The 23,754-nt window shown below is 42.6% G+C and overlaps 1 protein-coding gene and 1 non-coding gene across 2 annotated transcripts in view; one reads left to right on the top strand and one right to left on the bottom strand.

The window, feature by feature from the left end:
- The first annotated feature begins 6,680 nt into the window (after positions 1-6,680).
- On the top strand, positions 6,681-6,787 carry LOC127696962 (U6 spliceosomal RNA). The gene has a single exon (XR_007980383.1). It is a non-coding gene; the product is annotated as a U6 spliceosomal RNA (small nuclear RNA).
- Positions 6,788-21,128: 14,341 nt separating this feature from the next.
- Grb10 (growth factor receptor bound protein 10) overlaps positions 21,129-23,754 on the bottom strand; it is a 99,279-nt gene continuing 96,653 nt past the window's right edge. The window contains exons 16-17 of the mRNA XM_052198707.1: positions 23,238-23,331; positions 21,129-22,664 (exon numbers count right to left, since the gene is read on the bottom strand). Coding sequence (XP_052054667.1) covers positions 22,518-22,664; positions 23,238-23,331 — 241 coding nt within the window. The 3' untranslated portion in view covers positions 21,129-22,517. The remainder of the gene's footprint in view (positions 22,665-23,237; positions 23,332-23,754) is intronic.

The following is a 23,754-nucleotide window of genomic DNA, read 5'->3' on the forward strand; positions in this document are numbered from 1 at the left end:
ACATGGCTCTGGCTTTAGAGTCCAGAATAGAAGGGACTGCTGGGACAATTGATGTTGGTTAGCTGGAGCTAAGAAATTAGCGGTGATTACGAAGAGACCAGCATCACTGAGGTGAAATCTTCTGGGAAGTATTTTCTGAGAGCACAAAGAAGCTGTGTTCCAGAGATAGCCAAGGTTATTCCTCCTACTGCAGCTGTACTTGGTAATGTGTAAGCGTCATCCAGGTGGCGCTGGTTTTGAAGGCATGAAGGGGTCATGAAGAACAGCTGAGGCTTGGCACTATAAGAGGCCATGAAAGGGCATTGGTGAAGGTGCAGCCTCAGTTGCAGTTGATGGCCCAGTACTGAAGATCATGCAAAGGAGTTGAGGCTTGTCACTAAAAAGAGACCCTACGAGAGGCTACTGGTGAAGCCTAATTGCAGTGGAAGACCCCAGTTTCTTGGAGATGCCAGTGCAATAGGATGATCACCAAGAACAGCAGCAACAGTGGAGTAGGTCAACCTGAGCTTAGAGTGCTATAGAAGGCAGTGCTGGAGAAGTGAGGCCAGCCCTTTGGAGGAGCTCAGAAGATTATGTGTGGATCCCAGACACTGAAACAAGAAGCTGTAAAGTTGAAGTTGCCTTGGAGACTCCAAGATGTTTGAGATATCAGAGCCATAGAATATCTACTGGGGAATGCTGCTAACGGTGTGGAACTGGCCTAGGAACAGAACTTTGTTGCAATCAACCAAGATGAAAAAGAAGTTGGAGATCTGAAGACCACTTTGACATCAGACATGGTGATGGCAGACTTTGGAGTTTGCCCAGCTAGTTTCCTGTCTTGATTTGGGGATCACAGTTAAGTAATTGGATGGATCTCAGAAGAGACTTCTAACGTTGTTGAGACTGCTATAGACTATGGGAATTTTGGAAGTTGGACTAAATGTACTTTTTTATTATACTATGACTAGATATGGCCCCCCATAGACTCATGTGCTTGAACAAGCCTATGGGGGCCAGGGAGTAGAATGTGATGGTTTATATATGCCTGGCAAAGGGAGTGGCACTATTTGGAGGTGTGGCCTTGTTGGAGTAGGTATGTCCCTATGGGAGTGGGCTTTAATACCCTAGTCCTAGCTGCCTTGAAGCCAGTATTCTGCTAGCAGCTTTCAGATGAAGATGTAGAATTCTCAGCTTCTCCTGCACCATGCCTACCTGGATGTCACCATGTTCCTGCCTTTGTGATAATGGACTGAACCTCTGAACCTGTAAACCAGCCCTAATTAGATGCTTTCCTTATAATACTTGCCTTGGTCATGGTTCTATTCACAGCAGTAAAACCCTAAGACACGGTCTTTGATCCACTTGGACTTGAGTTTTGTGCAGGGTGATAAATATGGATCTATTTATGTTCTTCTACATGCAGACATCCAGTTAGACCAGAACCATTTGTTGAAGGTGCTTTCTTTTTTCTGTTGGGAGATGGGAAGAAGGAGGGAAAGGGAGAGGGAGAGGGAGTTGGGTAGCTGAGCAGTCTTTCTTATATGCCAGGTTGGCTTGCACCTGTCAGGCAGAGAAGCAAGCTGTTGCTAGGTAGCTGTTGGGTGGAGCCTAGTAGAATTGCCTCCAATAAGCACTGTTGGTAACTGAAAGGCCAAATGAAAAAGAAGCTTAAGCAAGTGTACCCATGGTGTTTCTTGTCCTGGGTTTCGGCACCAATGAGGGGGCTTAAAAAGAGAGGATGGGGGTTAAAGGAGTGTGGCACAGTGGTGTGGGGGAAGGGGTGCCCAGGCAGGCCCTTGTCCAGGCACCTCTTCTCCCTGAGGGACCACACACATACAGGCATGGTATAGAATAGTCTATTCAGGGTAGAGGATGGGAGTTAGTGGTAGAGAAAGGCAGAGAAAGGCAGAGAGAGAGAAGAGGAGAGAAGAGGAGAGAAGTGGAGGCCATGACCACGTGGAGAGGGGGGAGGGAAGGAGAGCCCAAGGGGCAGAGAGGTGAGAGTATGTGGGAGAGCAGAGAGAGAGAGAGAGCACACAAAGAGCGAGAGGAGGGCAAGTAGCCCCTTTCATAGTGGGTCAGATCTATGCGGTGGGGCATACCTGGCTATTGCCAGGTAGGTGTGAGGTGGAGCTTAGACAGAATACCAACAGTAACTTTTCTGCCCTTGCAGCTTGCATCTGTCTTCTGATGTTATGAATACCAGTTCCTAAGGAGAAGGCTTCTACGTCAGAACCAGCTTGATTTTTTTTTCATGTCCTGTAATCTAAGTGTGCAGCATCTTCAGTAATATGGACTTAACTTTAAGTCTTAGGAGGCAACTGTGTTAGTTTGTCAACTTGACACAAACAAGAGCCCTCTGAGAAGAGGAAACCTCAGTTGAGAAAATGCCTTCATGAGACTGGCTGGGAGCCAGCTTGTAGAGCATTTTCTTGAGTGGTGATTGAGGTGGGGGAGGGGTAGCCCACTGCAGATGATGCCACCCTGGATGGTCCTAGGTTATAAAAGAAAGTCAACTGAGCAAGCCCGGGCAAGGTGTTCTCCCATGTGGCCTCTGCTTCATTTCCTGCCTCCAGATTCCCACCTGTGTTCTCCGGGTGCTTGTAGTCATGGTGTTTATCAGAGCATTAGAAAAGCAAACCAAGAAGTAGCCAAGTGCACTAGCAGTAGCCTGTGTTGTTTAATGGGGTGGGGGTGGGGGTGGGGTTGGGGTGGGGGTGGGGGTGGGGGGCTCTTCAACTCCCATGTCAAACTACTCTAAGGAAGTTGTCCATTACCTGATTCTGTTTTTCTTTTCTTTTTTCACATTTGTCTATGGTTCCTGGGGAAAGCACTATACCTCGTATGGGGTGACTTCATTTATTCACAGACTTATATATACACCTATCATATATTTTTCAGGTTCATCTTTTCCAGGTTTCTTTATTCTGCCTCCTTCCCTCTCCCTCTGGTTTACACGTCCCCCTCTGCCATAAAGTCCTTTGCTTGTTTTTCCGGTTTTCCGCGTCATAGCACATAGTCCCAGTCTTCCTGTCTCTAGAGCTTCTTCTGCCGGCCTCCGCAGTGGTTCATTTCTTAATGCCAGGGACTCAGTAAAGAAACGGAAATAGCTGCTCTGTGGGTGGAAAAGGGAGACGTTTATTCTACACTGCCAAGGCTGTCTGCCAACCAGAGAGAAGGGCGAGGTGGACTAATCTCCACATTAGACAGGAATGGATGAGTTCCTGGGAGAAAGGGAGCCTGTGAGCCGGGGGTGGGGTAGGGTGGGGTGGGTGTGGGGGTGTGGGGGTGTGTTTGAAATATATAACAGGTACTTGTGAGCACTTTGATATATAGAGTAAATGGCGGGAGCCTTCAAGCAAGCACACAACTTGATTTGTTGATCATGTCACAGGCATATGTTAATGCAAGAGCAGTATTCCCCTTTGCCATTGATAAGGAGAATCACTCCTTTTGGCAAGCGAGAACCAGTTTCACAAGTTCCCGAGGAATGCTGGCTTTTGTCTAACTGCCAGAATTTGGGGGAAATGCAGTTTCCTTCAGCCTGGACAGTTTCTACTCTCCCAGCTTCTATAGTAACTGCAAGTTATAAAGCCAAACCGAAAACTTTAGAGCTAGGATCCACAAATAAGAGATAACATGTGGTATTTGACTTTGGAGGTTTGGGTTACCTCATGTAATCTATTTCCCAGTTCCATTCGTTTGCTTCCAGATTTCATGGTTTCAGTTTTCTTTAGGGCTGAATTTCTTTGTGTGTATGTGCGTCATTTTCATTACCTATCCATCAACTGATGGCCAGCTAAGCCGCTTGCATTTACTAGCTTTTGTGAATAAAGTATCAATGAGCATGGCTGAAGGTGTCTCTGGAGTAGGATTTTGAGTCTTTTGGGTTTATGACAGGGAGTTACATAGGTGGGGCATATGTAGATCTATTTCTGTTTTTTTGAGACTGCTCCACAGCGATTTCCGTAGAGGCTGTCCTAGCTTGTAATTCCATCAATAGTGAAACAGTTTCTTCCCTCTTACCCACTTCTGCAACATTTGTTGTCTGTTACTTGCTTTCTTTTCTTTGAGTTTTTTTTTTTTTTTTTTTAAGCTAGTTTCTCTGTCTAGCCCTGGCCATCCTGCTGATGAAATCACAAAGTCATTTTAATTTGCATTTCTCTGATTGCTAAGGATTTTGAACACTGAGTTAGTAGCTTGCTTTATTTATTTATAGAACTATCTATCTACAGATACCAATTTTTTGATTGGGTCATTTTTTTTGCTTAATTTTTTGTTTTGTTTTCTTTTTTAAATGTATATATTCTGAATATTCTCCATTGGACATGCAGCTGGTAAAACACCACCTCCCCAGCCCTCCCCCCCCACCCTCCCCACACACACTTTGTTGGACTCCTCTTCACTGGACTGTTTGATTTGCTGTATAGAACTTTTTTTTTTTTTAATGTGGTCCCTCCTGTCAATTGGTCTCATTAATTCCTAAGTGAATGGAGTTTTCTTTAGCAAGTCCTTGCCTTGCCTGTGTCTACGTCCTGTAGGGAACTTCATATGCTTCCTTGTAGCTTTACGTTTCCACATTAAGATTTTTTTTTTTTTTGATTCGTTTGGAGTTGATTTTGTGTGTGTGTGTGTGTGTGTGTGTGTGTGTGCAGGATGAGAGATAAGGATCAGATTTTATTGTTCTACATATGGACATTTGAGTCCCTCTACATATGGAGTTTTCCCAGCACCATATGTTGTGCTTCCATCCAGTGTGTGTGTTGGCATCCTTGCAGAATATTGGATGTAATTATGTGCACTTAAGTTTGGATCTTCTCTTCTGTCCCATTGATTTACATGTCTGTTTTTGTGCCAATACCATGCTGTTTTTATTGTTAAGGCTCTGTAATATAACTTGAAATCTGGTGTAATAATCCTTTGTTTCCCCCTCAGGATTGTTTTGACTACCTAAGACTCTTTTGTGCTTCTATATAAACTTCAGGGTTGTTTTTTTTTTTTTTTTTTTTCTCTCTCTCTTTTTCTCTCCTTCCATGAAAAAGATAATGGGAATTTTATTAGAACTGCATCAAATCTATAAATTGTCTTTTGTAAAATGATAATTTTCCCAGTTAATTCTCCTTACCCATGAACATGGGAGGTTTTCCATGTTCTAATATCTTCCTCAATTTCTTTCTTCAAAGACTTAAAAGTTTTCATTGTTAAAACCTTTCACTCCTTAGTTAAGCTTAGTTAGGCTTATGCCTAGAGGTTTATATTTTTAAAAGGTTATTTTAATTTTAATCAAGGAGGGAGGAGCATGTGTGTGGGCTTGCATATGAATGCAAATGCTCATGGCGACCAGAGGCACTGGACCCCTGGGGAGGGAGTGACAGTTATGAGTGCCCCAACATGTGTGCTGGGAGTCAAGGTTGGATCCTCTGGAAGAGGAAACCCTTAACAGCTGAACCATGGCGCCAGTAGAATTCTGCTCTTTTCTTCTCTCTTCCCTCTGTTTCCCTTCTCTCCCCTACCTTTTCTTTTTTCTTTTCTTTCTTTTCTTCTCTCTTGTCCCCTCTTCTCTCCTCTCCTCTATTTTCCTTTCTTTTTTTCTTTTCTCTTTCCTCCTTTTCCCATTCCTCCCCTTCTCTTCTCCACTTCTTCTTTGAGGTTACTGTGAAAAAAATCAGTACCCTTTCTATAAACTAACACCACTTTGCGAAAGGCTACTGATTTTTTTAATTTTAATTTTTTATTATATTCAACACAATTTATATTTTATACCAATCATAAAAATGATAGACATGTTATTCATTGAACATAAAAAGATTAAGTCTTTTTGTTTGTTTTGTTTTTAGTAGAGCTTAAAAATCTTGGATCTTAATGTATAAATCCAAAATAAGAACGAGTTTTAGACATTGGAGTTCATTGTGATAAGGTTGTACTTCAATGTCCCTCACATCATCAAAGGATTTTATCTCCATAGTAGCTAAGCTAAGAGTTGACAGTTCTGCTGCACCAAGGAATGAATTGTAGGCACAATTATTTGGATACAGATTTCCTACTATGGTCAAAGCTATTTGATTTGAGTGATTGTCATCATTCTCAGCCCACAGGGACCAGGTTACATTCATTTAAGAAATGGTGTGTGTATTAAGATGGTCTATCTATGAAGTCATTCATCAGCTGTTACAACGAACAATGGTTCTGCTTGGAGGGTGGCACAGACATTAGGTGAGGATAAGATTCTGGTTCATTGGCTGTAAAGCATTCACCTCAGAAAAATAACTTATAAGGTCATCTTCTTCAAAATTGATACAATAATTATAAATATCAAGCAAAACATTCAGTCTCACTCTTTGTTGTTCTCTTACAAGTCACCTCCCAAATTAATTGTCTACAATTCTTTTGGCTGTATAAAATAATTTTGAAATATGTAAGCTGTTCTGAAAACCATAGTATAGTGTAAAAACATCAAATAAATAATCCTACTTATAGAGAGGCTGAGGTAGGGCCATGCTTTCAAGACCATTATGTGGTACACAGCACGTACAAACAAGCAGAAAATATATATGGATTGTACAATATTAGACATATTTCTCCAATTACCAAATTAGACCACTGGGTGACAGTCAACAAATTTCTAATTCCTCATATTTTTGAATTTCAATCATTTAGGATATGTTGGTAATATTAATTTTCATATTAAGAGATATTAAGTGCTCGCTTCGGCAGCACATATACTAAAATTGAAACGATACAGAGAAGATTAGCATGGCCCCTGCGCAAGGATGACACGAAAATTCTTGAAGCATTCCATATTTTTTCATCTGGAATAACAAAAAACCCAGGATAGCTAAAACTATTCTCAACAACAAAAGAAAGTTTGGGGGAATCAGTATCCCTGACCTCAAGCAATACTACCGAGCAATAGTGTTAAAAACTGCATGGTATTGGTACAGTGACAGGCAGGAGGATCAATGGAACATGATTGAAGATCCAGAAATGAACCCACACACCTATGGCCACTTGATCCTCGAGAAAGGGGCTGAAAACATCCAATGGAAAAAAGATAGCCTTTTCAACAAATGGTGCTGGTTCAACTGGAGGTCAGCATGCAGAAGAATGCGAATTGATCCATCCTTGTCTCCTTGTACTAAGCTCAACTCCAAATGGATCAAGGACCTCCACATAAAGCCAGACACTCTGAAGCTAATAGAAAAGAAACTGGGGAAGACCCTTGAGGACATCGGTACAGGGGGAAAGTTCCTGAACAGAACACCTATAACATATGCTTGAAGATCAAGAATTGACAAATGGAACCTCATAAAATTACAAAGTTTCTGTAAAGCAAAGGACACCATCAAGAGGACAAATCAGCAACCAACAAATTGGGAAAAGATCTTCACCAACCCTACATCAGATTGAGGGCTAATATCCTATATATACAGAGAACTCAAGAAGTTAGACCCCAGAAAACCAAATAACCCTATTAAAAATGGGGTATAGAGTTAAACAAAGAACTCTCACCTGAAGAACTTCGGATGGCGGAGAAACATCTTTAAAAATGCTCAACTTCATTAGTCATCAGGGAAATGCAAATCAAAACAACCCTGAGATTTCACCTTATACCAGTCAGAATGGCTAAGATTAAAAACTCAGGAGACAGCAGGTGTTGGTGAGGATTTGGAGAAAGAGGAACACTCCTCCACTGCTGGTGGGGGTTGCAAATTGGTACAACCACTCTGGAAATCAGTCTGGCGGTTCCTCAGAAAACTGGGCACCTCACTTCCGAAAGATCCTGCTATGCCACTCCTGGGCATATAGCCAGAGGATTCCCCAGCATGTAATAAGGATATATGTTCCACTATGTTCATAGCATTTATAATAGCCAGAAGCTGGAAAGAACCCAGGCATCCCTCAACAGAAGAATGGATGCAAAAAATGTGCTATATATACACAATGGAGTACTATTCAGCCATTAGAAACAATGAATTCATGAGATTCTTAGGCAAATGGATGGAGCTGGAGAACATCATACTAAGTGAGGTAACCCAGTCTCAAAAGATCAATCATGGTATGCACTCACTAATAAGTGGATATTAGCCTGGAAAACTGAAATACCCAAAACATAATCCACACATCAAATGAGGTACAAGAAGAATGGAGGAGTGGCCCCTGGTTCGGGGAAAGACTCAGTGTAGCAGTATAAGGCAAAACCAGAACAGGGAAGTGGGAAGGGGTGGGTGGGAGAACAGGGGGAGGGAAAGGGGCTTATGTCACTTTCGGGGAGTGGGGGGCCAGAAAAGGGGAAATCATTTGAAATGTAAATAAAAAAATGTATCGAATAAAAAAAATGTAAAAAAAAAAAAAGAGAGAGAGAGAGATTAAGGAAAAATGACTGTTACTTCCTGTTATTTTTGTTCTTAAAGGTGGAATTATGTCTGTGTGGGTTTGTTGAAAGATTACTTTCTTGCTTTTTCTAGGGTGTAGTTTCCCTCCTTGTGTTGGCGTTTTCCATCTATTATCCTTTGCAGGGCTGGATTTGTGGAAAGATATTATGTATATTTGGTTTTGTCAGGGAATATCTTGATTTCTCTGTCTATAAAAATTGAGAGTTTTGCTGGGTGTTGTAGCCTGGGTTGGCATTTTTGTTCTCTTGGGGTTTGTATGATATCTGCCCAGGATCTTGTAGCTTTCATACTCTCTTGTGAGAAGTCTGGTGTAATTCTGATAGGCCTGCCTTTATATGTTACTTGACCTTTTTCCCTTATTGCTTTTAATATTCTTTCTTTGTTTAGTACATTTAGTGTTTTGATTATTATGTGACAGGAGGAATTTCTTTTCTGGTCCAGTCTGTTTGGAGTTCTGTAGGCTTCTTTGGATTTCATGGGCATCTCTTTCTTTAGGTAAGGGAAGTTTTCTTCTATAATTTTGTTGAAGATATTTTCTGGCCCTTTAAGCTGGGAATCTTCACTCTCTTCTATACCTATTTATCCTTATTTTTGGTCTTCTCATTGTTTTCCGGATTTCCTGGATGTTTTGGGTTAGGAGCTTTTTGTTTTTTGCATTTTCTTTGCCAGTTTAGTCAATGTTTTCTATGGCATCTTCTGCATCTGAGGTTCTCTCTTCTCTCTCTTATAATCTCTTCGTGATGCTTGCGTATATGACTCTTGATCTCTTTCCTAGATTTTTTAACTCCAGGGTTATCTCACTTTGTGATTTCTTTATTGTTTCTAGTTCCATTTTTAGATCCTGGATGGTTTTGTTCATTTCCTTAGCCTGTTTGATTGTACTTTCCTGTAATTCTTTAAGAGATTTTTGTGTTTCCTTTTTAAGGGCTGTTTACCTGTAATCTCCTGTTCTTTCTTTATATATATATATATTTTTCTATATTCTTTGTTTACATTCCAAATGATTTCCCCTTTCCCAGTTTCCCCCTCCCCATATGTCCCATAAACCTTCTTCTCTCCACCCATTCTCCAATCACCTCCCTCCTTTTTCTCTGTCCTGGTACTCCCCTACAATGCTAGATCAAGCCTTTCCAGGATCAGGGCCCTCTCCTTACTTCTTCATGGGAGTCATTTGATATGCTAATTGTGTCTTGGGTATTCAGGCTTCTGGGCTAGTTAATATCCACTTATCAGAGATTGCAACACATGTGTATTCTTTTGTTATTGGGTTACCTCACTTAGGATGATATTTTTCAGTTCCAACCATTTGCCTAAAACTGTATTTCTTTAAGGGAGTAATTTCCTTCTTAAAGTCCTCCATCATCATCATGAGAAGTGATTTTAGATCTAAATCTTGCTTTTCCAGTGTGATGGTGTGTACCCAGGGCTTGCTATGGTGGAAGAATTGGGTTCTAATGATGGCAAGTAACCTTGATTTCTGTTGCTTAGGTTCTTACACTCTGGGTATCTCTAGTACTACCTGCCCTCGCTATGTCTGACTGGAGCCTGTCCTTCCTGTGATCCTGGTTGTGTCAGAACACCTCAGAGTCAAGCTGTCTCTTGATCCTGTGATCCTGAGATCCTGGGTGTGTCTGAGCTGCCTCCAGGACACTGAGATCCTGGTGTGACCAAGCTCCGGGGCGTGTAAAGGCTCCTGGAAGTGGAGCTTCCTCTGGGTGTTGTGGGACTAGCTGTGGAGTTTGTGCTCAAGGTTCTGCTCAGAACTGCCCAAACAGACCAGAAGGAATCGAGACACTGGTCTGGTGAAGTTCCTGTGTGCCTGGGTTCTGCTGGTCTGGCTACTGATTTTTTTTAAGGCATATTTTGTATTCTGCTCTTTCCTGAAACTTTTAGAAGTTTGATGAAATCTTTGAGATCTCTTATGGATCATATAAGATCATGTGAAACTAGAGATAATTTACCTGCTTTTTCTATGTGTATCTATAAGGGAATGAGGCAGAGAAGCAGATAGACTCAATCTTCATAGGCCAAGGTGGTTTTATCAGCACATCAGGAGACCACAGCCATTTTTCAGACTGGAAGTTGAACACATTTAGAGGGGGCTGGGGGACACATATGCACAGCTACATTGCTGCTGGAAAGGTGTCCTATTTATTTATTTATTTATTTATTTATTTATTTATTTATTGTGGGTTGGTGAGCTGAGTGGGATGTTTTTGAAATCTGGGCATACTGTTTCTGCAGGTGAAATGGAACAGTCATTCTGGAGTTAAGCTTTTCCTTCTGGCTAGGAGCTATTGCCTAGGACAGCCTCACTCCATTCTTTATGACCTGAGATTACTGCCTAGCAGTACCATTAATTTCCTTCTCTTATCTTATTGCTCTAGTTAAGGCTTTAAGTTCGAGACTGAAAAGGAGCTGGAATAGTACACACCCCTGTCTCATTTCTTGTTATCTTTAATTAAAAAAACATACACATTTTATTTCAGTTTAATATGTTCATATGTATATTGAGGACTTTCTCTAAAAGAAGCCCCTGAGAAGTAGATTGGCCTGAGAACTTATAACAAAGAATAACACATTCTGGTGTCAGGTTAACATAAAGAAAAAGGTTTGAGTTTCCAATATTATACTAGAAAGGCAGGAATTATGTGGAAGAAAGCAATAGAAGACAAAGACTTTTTTAGATTTGCTTTTATATCATCTTTGTGGTAATAACTGACCTAACTCAAATGTTAAGAATGTTTACTTCTCCTTTTTTTTAAAAAAAGATTCATTTATTTTATATATCTGAGTATACTATTGCTGTCTTCAGACACACCAGAAGAGGGTCTTAGATCCCATTACAGATGGTTGTGAGTCACCATGTGGTTGCTGGGAATTGAACTCAGGACCTCTGGAAGAGCAGTCAGTGCTCTTAACCACTGAGCTATCTCTCTAGCCAGAATGTTGACTTCTTGTTACAAAGGGAAAACCTTTCTCAAAGGTAATTTATGGACCACTTTTAGACAGGAAGGCCAGGATCTAGAAGCTTTTATTTAAAAAAAAAGTTTGAGAATTTTATATACGTGAATAATGCAGGACTAGCTAGAGTCTGGTCTTGTGCTTGGTACCCAGGGCAGTAGGAGTGAGTGAAGCAACACAGAGCTCCTTTGCTAGTCACCAGTTAATATGGCTGTTTACTACTATTTTTTGGTTTTTTTCTTTTTTTGTTTTTTGTTTTGTCTTTTTGAGATAGGGTCTCAGTATGCATTTCAGCATGACTAATCGCTAGTCCCCAATATATCTGAGGTTAGCCTCAAACTCTTGATCTTTCTGCCTTGACCTCATAGGTGCTGGGATTATAGGAGTATGCCAAGCTTGACCTACATACTCCTTTAAAATATGTAGTGCTAGGGATTGAACCCAGGGCTTTAAGTTTGCCAAGCATATGTTACATCACTGAATGAACCATACTAATTATCAAGAATATCCCCCAAGGGCTCATAAATTCAGACTTTGGTCCCCAGATAACTGGGAGATGTTATAAAACTTAAAAGGTATGGCTTAGAGGTAGGAAATTAGTTCTTTGAAGGGCAATGGCCACCTCTCTCTCTCTCTTCCCCCCTCTCTCTCTTTCTCTCTCTCTCTCCCTCTCTCTCCCTTCCCTCTCTCTCTCTCTCTCTCTCTCTCTCTCTCTCTCTCTCTCTCTCACACACACACACACACACACACACACGCACATGTACACGCACACGCACACGCACATGCACACACATACTTCCTGGCCATTGAACCACTATACATCTATACCTCCCCTCTAGGATATACTGGCTTGCCCCAGGCTCATTGTAAAACCTTCAAAACTGTGAGCCAAAATAATCATTTCCTCTTTTCCTAAACAAGATTTCTCTACATAGCCTCCACTGTCCTGGAACTCGCTGTATACGTAGACCAGGCTGGCCTTTGAGATCACCCTGCCACTGCCACCACTGCCACCACTGCCACCGGCTTCATTTCTTCTTTTGAAATTATTATCTCAGGCACTTTGTTACAGTTATGGAATGCTACCATAACAATAGTATATTTGAGCCAGATTTTAAGTAAAATTAAAAATAGTGTACTTCATCGTATGTACAAATTAAAAGCTCATTGATTAGTGCCTGTTTCTCAATTAAAAATGCATCAAGAATCTTTCAAACTTGAAAGAGGCTGAGGAGGTAAATTGGCCTTCCAAAACTAACAAAACAGAAAACACCACTATGCTTTGCCTAAGTAACGCTTGCATCATGACCTCTGCTTTGGCTTAATTACTCGGTGACTGTTCCTTGTCACGGAGCCTTCTGCCCTGAGCCGTGGCCTGGACTGTGACCCCTATTTCAAATTCAGTGGCCAAGGCAAGGCCATCTTTTATTTATTTTTTTAGTTTTACATTTTTTTTTTAAAATTTAATGTTTTACTTTTATTTTCTGTATATTTGTGATTTGACTACATGTGTGTCTGTGTGAGGGTGTCCCCTGGTACAGAAGTTACAGGCACTTGATGGCCCTCCCCCTCTCCCAGATGGGGTTTCTGTGCAGCTTTAGCTGTCCAGGAGCTTGCATTATGGACCAGGCTGACCTCAAACTCAGAGATCCACCTGCATCTACCTCCCGAGCACTGGGATCAAAGGCGTGGCCACCACTGCCTGGCTTCATCTCCATAATGCTGATCACTCACCTTCAGAAGAATCTCCCCTCAGGGCTTACCTTTGCACTACTTGCCCTAGCATTCTGTGCTGTACCCCTCACAGACATCAGTGTATATGTGAGAAAGCACACAGCACTGTCCCTGTTTATCTGTGGGGGATTGGTTACAATATGTCCTATAGATAGAGCAAACCGGCACATACTCAAATCTGTATATTCTCAGGTCCCATATACCAAATGGCATCATATCTGTATATAGCCTAAATAGATCCTCTTGTAAACTTAATATTGTCAACAGAATACCTATAGTACCTAATATAATATAAAAGCTGCATAATAATTGCTTATATATATCTATATCTATATCTATATCTATATCTATCTATCTATCTATCTATCTATCTATCTATCTATATTCCCTATAAGAGGCTATACATATTCAATATCTATGTAACCTTTATGAACTAACTAGAGTGTACAGGTCAGCAACAATGCAACAATTTCAGTTCAGGCTTAGTTAAATCTACTGAGAGTGGTAGATGCACACAGAGGTCTGGCTATAATTCCAACAGATTTTATTACTAAGAGAATTGGCCACAACTTTTATTTCAAGCAACAAGCCTCCAAAGTGACATCTGATTAATCAATATTCAATGGAAAAAACCAAGTAAAAATGTTTTTCCGGTTGTAAAATTTATTGGAAAGCCTTCCGGAAGAGCCATCTGGAAGGTGTGAGTACACGTGTGGGAGGGAGGATTTGACGAGATGATCAGTTACCATCGCCTTGAGCTAGCCATACAGCCCTTTGTCACAGGGCTTGCTGATTCATTTTGTGTACCAACACCAAGGGGTAGTTGTGAAGGTAGCAAAGAGGAGAATTGACAGGAAAGGATTTGGAAAGAGCAGCTCCCTGGAGCAGCAGGGAAGAGTGATTCAACATAAAAAAATGATTGAGCTCCTTAAACCAAACCAAGGGCTTGGGACAATGGCTCAGTGGTGGGGTTCCTGCAAAGCACGTGTGAGGCACTGGTTTTAATCCCTAGAACTATTTTTTTCTTTAAGATTTATTTATTATTATATGTAAGTACACTGAAGTTGTCTTTAGACACACCAGAAGAGGGTGTCAGATCTCATTATGTATGGTTGTGAGCCACCATGAGGTTGCTGGGATTTGAACTCAGGACTTCTGGAAGAGCAGTCAGTGCTCTTAAACACTGAACCATCTCTCCAGCCCCCTCCCCCCCCCGTACTATTTAAAAAATAAAAATAAACCAGACTAAAGCAAAGCAAAGCAAAACAACAACAAAACACCCAGACATAATTAATACATGAATTAGTTCAAGGAATCAAACCTGTAGTTGGAAGGTGTACCCTGTGTTCTAGAAAACAAACAAACCAAGGATAATGATAGCAACCGCCCTTTCTGTGCGGTCTTCCATGGCTTCCCAAAATAGGCCATTTATCCCGAGGATGCCCTCTGGGGCTGAGATTGGCATGGCTCTCACTGCACTTTATTACTGGTGCTGGATCTCCAAGACCCTGATAATAGCCCCACCATTGTGGTGGTCGATGAGATGACACATGAAACCTGTATTGGTTAGTTAGTTAGTTGGTTAGTTGGTTAGTCATCTGAGAACATGTCTCATTAGATTGGCTTATATAGACAAGTCTGTGGGGCTTTTTCTTGATTGATGTGGGAGGGCCTATCTGTAATGCCCAAAATTAACCTGGTAAGTTCCACCTGCCAAAGGACCAGGTAACTTCCTGAAATACTGGGAGTTGTAGTTCTGAAAAAAATAGCAAAATGCAACCAAAGCCTGATGCGAAAGTACTGTGGCCTATAGGTTTGTCTCTATCAGCCACTGCTTATATATGGGGCCATTCAGCTGGAAAATTCTAGGGAGTGGTCCTGATCAAAGTCCATCTCTTGGTCAGTACTTAACATTTAATAAAGTTTGCTTTAAATTCTGCCCAAAATAGTGGAATTGGTTTTTCTGTGGCAAATCTCAGGACTGTGCTATAGGCGATGCCATCCCAGGCCAGGGGGTCCTGAGTTGTTTAAGAAAGCAAACCAGCCGGGCCGTGGTGGTGCATACCTTTAATCCCAGCACTTGGGCAGAAGAGGGAGGTGGAGGGGTGGATCTCTGTGAGTTTGAGGTTACTCTGGTCTATATAGTTCCATCTTTGAAAACCAAAAGTAAATTAACAAAATAAATCAAACAAGGCAGGAGGAGCAAGCTAGTCAGTAGTCAGTGTTTCCCCATGGTCTCTGGTTCAGTTCTTGCTCTGATTCCCTTCATGAATGACCAAACTGAAAAAGCCCTTTCCTTCCCAAGTTGCTTTTGGTCATGCTTTGAGTCTTATCACACCAGCTGGTACCGGGACCATGGGCTATTGCTGTGACAGATCTGATCGTGTTCCCTATCCCACACCTCAGGGGTGGGGGGTGGGGAGTGGGAGCGAAGTGCTGGTTGTGGAAGTGTTCAGAGCTTTGGCCTGGAAAACTTATGGAGTTCTCAGAGCTTAATAAGCTATTGTGGGAGCTGAGAAGACAATGCTCTGCAAAGTTCAGACAATGGAGGCCTGGCTTTGAGAGTCTCTCAGAGACTCTAGCAGGGCAGTTCAGGTGGTGGATTTAGAGGAATCATCTGTAGTGTGTGGTCGACTAGAGCTGAGGAGTCAGCCATGATCAGGAAAAGATCAGGACCACTGAAGTGAGACCTTCACTTGACTGCAGTGGTTCTTAACCTTCCTAATGCTGACCCTTTAACCCTTTCTTCATGCTGTGCTGACCCCTAATAAAATTATTTTTGTTTCTACTTCATAACTGCAGATTTGCTACTGCTATGAGTTGTGATGTAAATAGCTGATATGCAGGATATCTGATAAGTGGCCCTTGTAATAGGGTTGTTTCCTTTGACCCTAAAGGGGTCAAGCCCCACAAGTTGAGAACAGCTGAGAAATCAACTGTGGTTAAGAGGAAGGCAGCAGTAAGAGGAGACCAGAGCCTGGCGGTGGTGGCTCACACCTTTAATCCCAGCACTTGGGAGGCAGAGGCAGGCAGATTTCTGAGTCCTAGGCCAGCCTGCACTACAGAGTGAGTTCCAGGATGGTCAGGGCTACACAGAGAAACCCTGTCTTGGAAAAAAAAAAAAAAAAACAACCAACCAACCAACCAACCAAAAAAAGAACCCAAAACAAACAAACAAACAAACAAACAAACAAACAAACAAGCAAGCAAAGAGGAGACTAGTATCATTGAAATGAAATCTTTTGAAATTATTTCCTCAGGGTTAGCACACAAAAGCTGTGGTCTAGAGAGTGCCAAGGCTGCATCTCACACTGGCGGGCAAACTCCCTAAGTAACTGTAAGAGTGTCTTCTAGGTGCTCCTGATGTGGTGTATTGGCACCGTGAGAGGCCAGGAGAGGTCATTGTGAAGGCTCATCCCAGAGTCTCGCCTTGAACTGCAGGATTTAATTTACATTGTTGAATTTTGGTTTTGCTTTGATTGTGACTATGTCCTGGTTCATTCCTCTTAAAGTATGTAATTTATTTTTCATTTTATCAGAAGCCCACAGTTGAGAGTTTGGACTTCTTAATTTTTTTTTAAAAATTTATTTATCTTTATTTTATATGCATTGGTGTTTTGCCTCCTTGTGTGTCTATGTGAGAGGGTCAGATATTAGAGTTACAGACAGTTGTGAGTTGCCATGTCGGCACTGGGAATTGTACCTCTGTTCTCTGGAAGGGGCAGTCAGTGCCCTTAACCACTGAGCCATCTTTGTAGCCCCAGGAGTTTGGACTTTCAAAGAGACTTTTTTTTTTTTTAAAGTAGAACTTGGACTTTTAAAGTGTTAAAGACTTTATAAAGTTTCTGCTTTATTTTATGTTGTGATATTAATATTAACATGGATTCTTAGGGACAAACCAGAAAGGAAAGTTTATGGTTTAATAGTGATGAGGATGGGCATCAAAGTGAAAAAAGTCAGCTATGTTGACTAATGTTCTGTCAGCCTGACAGAAAGTCATCTGAGAAGAGGGAACTTCAGATTGAGAAAATGCCTCTCTCATACTGTAGGAAAGTCTGTGGGGTGTTTTCTTGATTGACGTGGGCAGTGCCATCCATCCATCCATGGGCACATGGTTCTGGCATGTATAAGAGAGCAAACTGAGCACGGTAGAAGTGAGACAGTGTGGCAGTCCATCATGGCTTTTGTTTGAGTTCCTGCCTTCAGTTCCTGCCCTGGCTTCCCTTCATACTGGACAACTGTTAAATGAAAGAAACCCTTTACTCCCCAAGTTGTTTTTGTTTATGGTGTTTTTTCACCATAATAGAAAATGCACTGAGACAAAGCCCGATACTTTCTGTGAAGCATTTTTCACTGTTCCCAATCTTTAAGAGTGAGGTCTTAAGTGCCAACGTACAAAGTTGTGTGACTGAATTTTCTACTTCAGTGTCTTTATGGTCACCGAAAAAATATCTTTTGAAACAGAGTCTAATATAGTCCAAGCTGGTTTCAGGCCTGATTGGTAAGGTTAGCCTTGACAGAACGGTCCTCCTGCCTCTGCCTCCCAGGTGTTAGAATTATAGGATTATAGGGATGTGCACCATTTGGCACAGAAGATCTACTCTAACCACTTATGAAGTTGTGATAGCAAGGTTCACATGGTGCTCTGAGCATTTTTTCCTTCTTCCCATGTGTGCTGTGTGGCCTCTGTTGTCCTGTTTGGAGGGTCTGATGAGGCCATACACGCCTTGGCTCTCACTATCAGACCTGTGAAGCAGTGCTGTATCATGACGGGATGGAGGTGTGGTGCATTATTGCCCTGCCTTTGAGACTTGTTTTTGTGAGGGAAGCTTATAGCAAAGACAGATTCACGTATGTGGGGTGAGCATGTGGAGGCCTGAGGCCGACATCAGTTGTCTTCCTTGTTTACCCTTGACGTAAGTTTGCTGAAACCGTGTCTCTCACAGAACCCAGGGCTCACCAATTCTGGTTAGCCTGCTTGTCACACAGACTGTCATTGCATTACACATAGGAGGGACTACAGAGCTGCCACACTTGCCTGAGTTTTATTTAGGTTCCATAGACATCAACTCTGGTTCCTCATGCTGACACACACGCACTTTATCCACGGAATCTCTCCTTAGTCCTAGGGACTCGTGCTCTAAAAGTACATGAACAAGTCTTCCAAATGCTGCAGGAGACAATATCCCTTTTCTCTGGGTGGCCAGGGTAGGTTGAGGAGGAGGCATGAAGGTGGAGAGCTCTCCTGTGAGTGCTTATGATAGCAATGGCCAGGGTGTGTATCCATTTTCTTAATTTGCTAATTCCTTTCAGTAATATTATATTTTATTTTGTGTGTATGAATGCTTTGCTCCCATGTATGTGTACCGTGTACATTCCTGGTGCTTGAGAAGACCAGAAAAGGGCATCTGATTCCCTGGAACCGTAATTAACAGGTGGTTATGAGTTGTCTTGTCAATGCTGGAGCAAAACTAGAAGAGCAGCTGGTACCCTTTATTGCTGAGCTGTCTTTATAAGGCCCCTTAGTTTCTGATTGACTAGAAAACCCATGCCCTTGATGTTTTAATGCCTTGTCAAATGTGAAGGTTTGATTTGAGGCGTTTGTTAAACTTTGAGGCTATCTGACTCTCTGAAATCTTCTAAGGTCTATAATTCCCTGTGTATGCCTGCTTGTCCATTGTCCTGGGTCTATAGGTGTCCATGAAGAGGATGCTCCGGTCTGTGTGGAGGCCAGATGTTTAACCTGTGGGGAGGGTCATTCCCCAGGTGCTATCTACTTTGTTTTGTAAAACAGGTTCTTAGATTTGATCCAGAACTGATCAATTAGGCTAGGTGCCAGGGAACTGCAGAGATCTGGTTTTGTGTCTTTAGCACTGGGATTACAAGTGTGTGCCACCACTGATTTCTCTGTGGGTTCTAGGGAACTCATATCCTTTCTTTTTCTTTCTCTAAGACAGGTTTCTTTGTGTAGCCTGGGCTGTCCTGGAACTCACTGTGTAGATCAGACTACCTTCAAAGTTAGAGATCTGCCTGCCTCTGCCTCCCGAGTGCTACGGTTAAAAACATGTGCCACCCCCACCCAGTTGGAACATGTATCTTCATCTTGTGTGGCAAGCATTTTACCAACTGAGCCATATCTCTCCAGCCCAGGCCCATGATTCTTTCTCGTGGGGAGGAGGGACAGGTAGAGGCTGGCCAAGGTTGTCTTGGCGGAACTGAGCTGGCTCCACATCTTGTCTAATTTACACAAGTACTGGGGATCTGAAATCTGATTCTCCTGTGCTCATGGCGGCACTCTTACCACTGACTTTCCCCGCCCCACACCCAGTTTTTAGATATCGGCGTAAGCATTAAAATGACAGGACACGGAGAACGCTTTATTAATGTTTATTTCTAATAACAAGAAACAGAACATCAGTCCCTTATTTGTACAAAAATACCTGAAAGTTTACACAATTAGGTTCACGAGCCAAAGAGCTATGAAGCACAGAGTGAAGCCAAGCACGCAGGGTCAAGGCTTTGTCTGTCAGTTAACACCCTCTGCAGTCCCTGAAAACGATTACATGTCAGGGCATTTTTCCTGTCGCTGCGGTTTGCACTATGACATCACAAATCTACGATGAGCTAGTAGCGCCCTCGGAGGCACAGCAATTGGACAGGCTGTCAGGTATTTAAGTGCAGAAAGGAGCAGACAAAACATCTAAGCTGAGGCACATATTTCTTCAAAGTTTAAGCAAACAATAAAAGAAAAAAGAAAACACGTTCAGAAACTCTTAACACCTAATAATATAACAGAGTCTACTTATTAAAACACTAAAAACTCAACGCATTTGGCATTTTCCTTCTCAACTTAATCCAGGTGGTTACATGGAGTTGTCATTTAGAAAAGAAAATCACGGCAGAGATTACAAAGTCAAACAGGCTCCAAAACACCCCTGAGCTGTCCCCTTTACATTCATGTCAATTCAATACAAAAATAAGTCAATTGTCCTTCAGTCTCCGATTAGGGGGGCTGGGAACCCGCTAACCTAGGGACCAGCTGTTTCAGGTGGAATTCCCAGCTGCCTGTGTGGGCTGGCGAGCTCAGGGCACTGAAGTCTGCTACACTCAAGGCGAGTGGGTCGCAGCCTTCAGCAATTCACTTCAGCAAGGGAAGTACAAAACACTACGTCAAACCAGCTGCGTACAAAATTGTGAATCAGAGTGAAGCCTATGCTTCCTCTTAAATAAAATGCATACTTATAGATATGAGATACGCATCCTAGCTGTCTACTGTAGAGGCAAAGAGAAAAGGACTATGCACTGTGGGGACTGGTCTGTGTAAACTGGAAAAAGAAACCAGGGTTGTTTGTTGTCAGTTTGTAAAAGTTCTGACCTTAACTCAGCAAAACAAAACAAAACAAAACAAAACCGAGTATGGTAAAAATGAAATGTCTGTTATCTTGTCTCTAAGGGGAAGATCAGCGGGAGCCTGCTGCCAGGTATGAACTTGAGAATTCTCTCATTGTCAACTGAACGATTAACTGGCTTTGAAAGAAAAAGAAATGCAATTGAGCACTTATATGTAAGAAAATGGTTAACTAAAAAAAAAGGCAAAAAAGATTAAAAAGATAAAAAGGAAAAAAATTCTTCATTTGTTGTAATAACATCTTGTGGAAACACGGTTGCGTGGTCTGTGAACTACAGTGTTTCTCTTCTGTGGGCCAGCTGGCCGCTGGCCTGTTTTACAAAGCGCTGTCATATCTATCTTCCACTATGCCGTCAACCGCAGCACAATCAGAAGTGGCTCCCTGGGGAGCACTTCAATGAATCGGGACTGGCAATCTAGTGGCTAGCTCAGGTGTGTAGCAGACTTTCTGTGTGGTGTCAAGAAAGGGAAATATGTTCACCACAGTTGTCTGTGTGTTTCTCAATGGAATCATGTCTGCTACTCTCAAGCCTGATAAATCATCAAGGGGACAACAAAAGGTCCTTCATGGAGCTCAGGGGACCCAATGATAACTCCGGCCACCATCTGACTCCTCTCTCTCTTTCTTTCTCTCTCTCTCTCTCTCTTCTCTCTCTCTCTCTCTCTCTCTCTCTCTCTCTCTCTCTCTCTCTCTCTCTCTTTCTCTCTCTCTCTCTCTCTCTGAGGAGGAGGAGGAGGAGGAGGAGGAGGAGGAGGAGGCGAACATCATGCTCCTAAAATCTGTCCAATGTTCACACCACTGTGAGGTACTTCTCACCCTAAGCCAGCAGAGGCAGAGCCTCTGCATACCCTGCTCCTGCTGGCTTAGGGGGTTTTCAGTAGGGTGCAGAGGTCATCAAGCGAAGACTCAATGCCTGTGCCTCTGCAGTGTTTCCTTCTCTTTATCACCATAGATGCTCAGAGTGACAGAGCACAAGGCCAACAAGTTGGCATTTTTTTCTTTCAATCCTTTAGCCCCACCCCCACCCCGCCCCTGTGGGAGAACTGAAATGACTGAGGCTACTGCAGAGGGTAAAGGCAGCGATTATTCTACAACAGTGGGCGGCTGTGAAAATGGGAGGCACAGGGCACCCCAGATGGACTGTGTGGCATCCACAATGAATACCAATGTGTTCCAAGAAGGCTGGCTGACATCAGTCTGAAGCTGAGGTCATGCAGCTGTGCTGTGCTGGGGAACAGTGAGTTTTCCAAAGTAATGAGGTCTCCGGCACTATGGAGAACAAGATACACTAATAATAAACGACCAGACATCAGCACAACAACAACGATGACCAGACTGTGGCAGCTTGACTGCGTCCACAAAACATGCTTGGTGTCAACTGCGGTTGACACCTTTTATTTTATTATTTTATTTAAAAAAAAAAAAAAGCTTTTCAAGTATAATGGGAAGGACTGGGGTGTCTATAATGTAGGAGCCAAATCCACACTGTTGTGACCTGCAGAGAGCAGGATGCCATTTGGAAAACTTTGGGGACCCATTTCTAGGCCGAAGCCTGCCAATTCAAAAATTCTTTGTCTCATCTGGGTTGCAAAGCCACATCCTCTCCTACCATAGGCTGAGTACAACATTGACAACGAAGAAGGAGTGCAAAAAAGTGATCAATACAAAAAGTAAACATCGCGGTTTGAATTGTCAAGGTTATTCCAGGGCAAGAGTTCCTTTCCAATAATTTCTCTGCGGTTTTCACCCTATGTGGCCTAATCAGAATCGTCATTCCAGTTTCTCCCACACTTGCACTGGGTCTCCTCCCTCCCCCAAATTTAAATGACTGACGCAGAGGGAGGTGGTCCTGTTTGATCCGCAGCGGCAAAACTTTATGAAGTCCAATAACTAATTGATGTAGGTCGGTTGGTACCGATCAAAAAGCCATGTTGTTCTGAGTCCTTGGGTGGGAGTGGGTGTGTGTTCTCACCCTCATGCAGACTCTCTTCTCCGTGCCAGTGTTGCTGCCTCTGGCCTCTGAGCGACAAGGAACTTACAAGGCCACGCGGATGCAGTGGTGCTTCAGCTTGCAGGGCAGAACACCTCTGTTGAGCTGGTAGAAGTCGACCAGCTGGATCAGATCAGAGAACTTGGTGTTCCCATCATCCAGAGTGAAGAAAGTCTGCCCGTCATCCTCGCACTGCAGAGACACAAAGCACTTGCCATGTTAGAGGGTGTGATCTTGGGGTACAACCTGTGGCCCTGCAGGGAGACTTAAACTACACTGGACTGTCTCATAATTTCTGTGCTTTAAAAAGGAAAGCAAAGGGGATGAGGAAAGTGTTCTGTGATGGCACCGTGGAATGGACCAGGGGTAGAACTGCTTTATGATCCAGTGACTACGTGGACAGAAGAATATACGCTCCCCTTCGGAGCCACTTAACCATCAACAAGTTCCTTTATGATTCTGAGCAGCCATGAGATACATCCACTCAGGTATGACCATTCCTGTGCTGAGAAGAGCCAATGTCAGATCTGCTGTAAGAGTCCAGTAGCCCTAGACATTCCTACTTAGTTTCACATAAACTGAGGGCTCAGGGCACCAGCAGACACTAAGCAGCATTCCCTCTAGGAGACTCTTGGAAACTGCTTCTCTCCACGTGAAGCTCTCAGCTCCTATTTATAAGCTTGTTATGTTTAAATTGGAAACTGCATTAGAAATAGAACCAGGGGACTTGGAAGGAAGGACTGATCTGAAGGCATTGGTACTTACAGGTAAGATCTGGAAGTTTTTAATCTTCTGGTGATGGCACAGTGTCAGTACGAATGCCTTTGGATTACTCTGGCTGTCACGAAGGAGGAACAGCCTGGGGAGTAGAAAACCAGCAATTTATTATTGATTCCTTAAAAAATCTAAAATGAATTGTCCATGTATGAGCATACATGTATGCATGTGTATACCACCTAGAACTGACTGAAAAAAATGGGCTTGCAGCCATGACATTTTGGTGTTCTGGCACCTGAGTGACTTTTGGTGGCTACAATGGATGCAGCAACCAGAAGGTAGTCTAGAATGTCATTCAACTTTGAAAGGAACCAGGGGCCCTGACAATATGGCTGATTGTGGCAAAGCAGGGAAACTACAAAGATGGAACTGAAATGTTCTGTGTTAGAGAGTCGGAAAGTGTTCAAAGGTTGACAGGGACATTACCAAATTATCCAACAAAGAGAAGCTTTTCCCTAGAGAAGATGCTGAGCACACAAGGGAGAAGTGGAAGACTAGAAAGTGT

The sequence above is a fragment of the Apodemus sylvaticus genome, chromosome 11 (assembly GCF_947179515.1).
Source record: "Apodemus sylvaticus chromosome 11, mApoSyl1.1, whole genome shotgun sequence".
NCBI classification, from domain to species: domain Eukaryota; kingdom Metazoa; phylum Chordata; class Mammalia; order Rodentia; family Muridae; genus Apodemus; species Apodemus sylvaticus.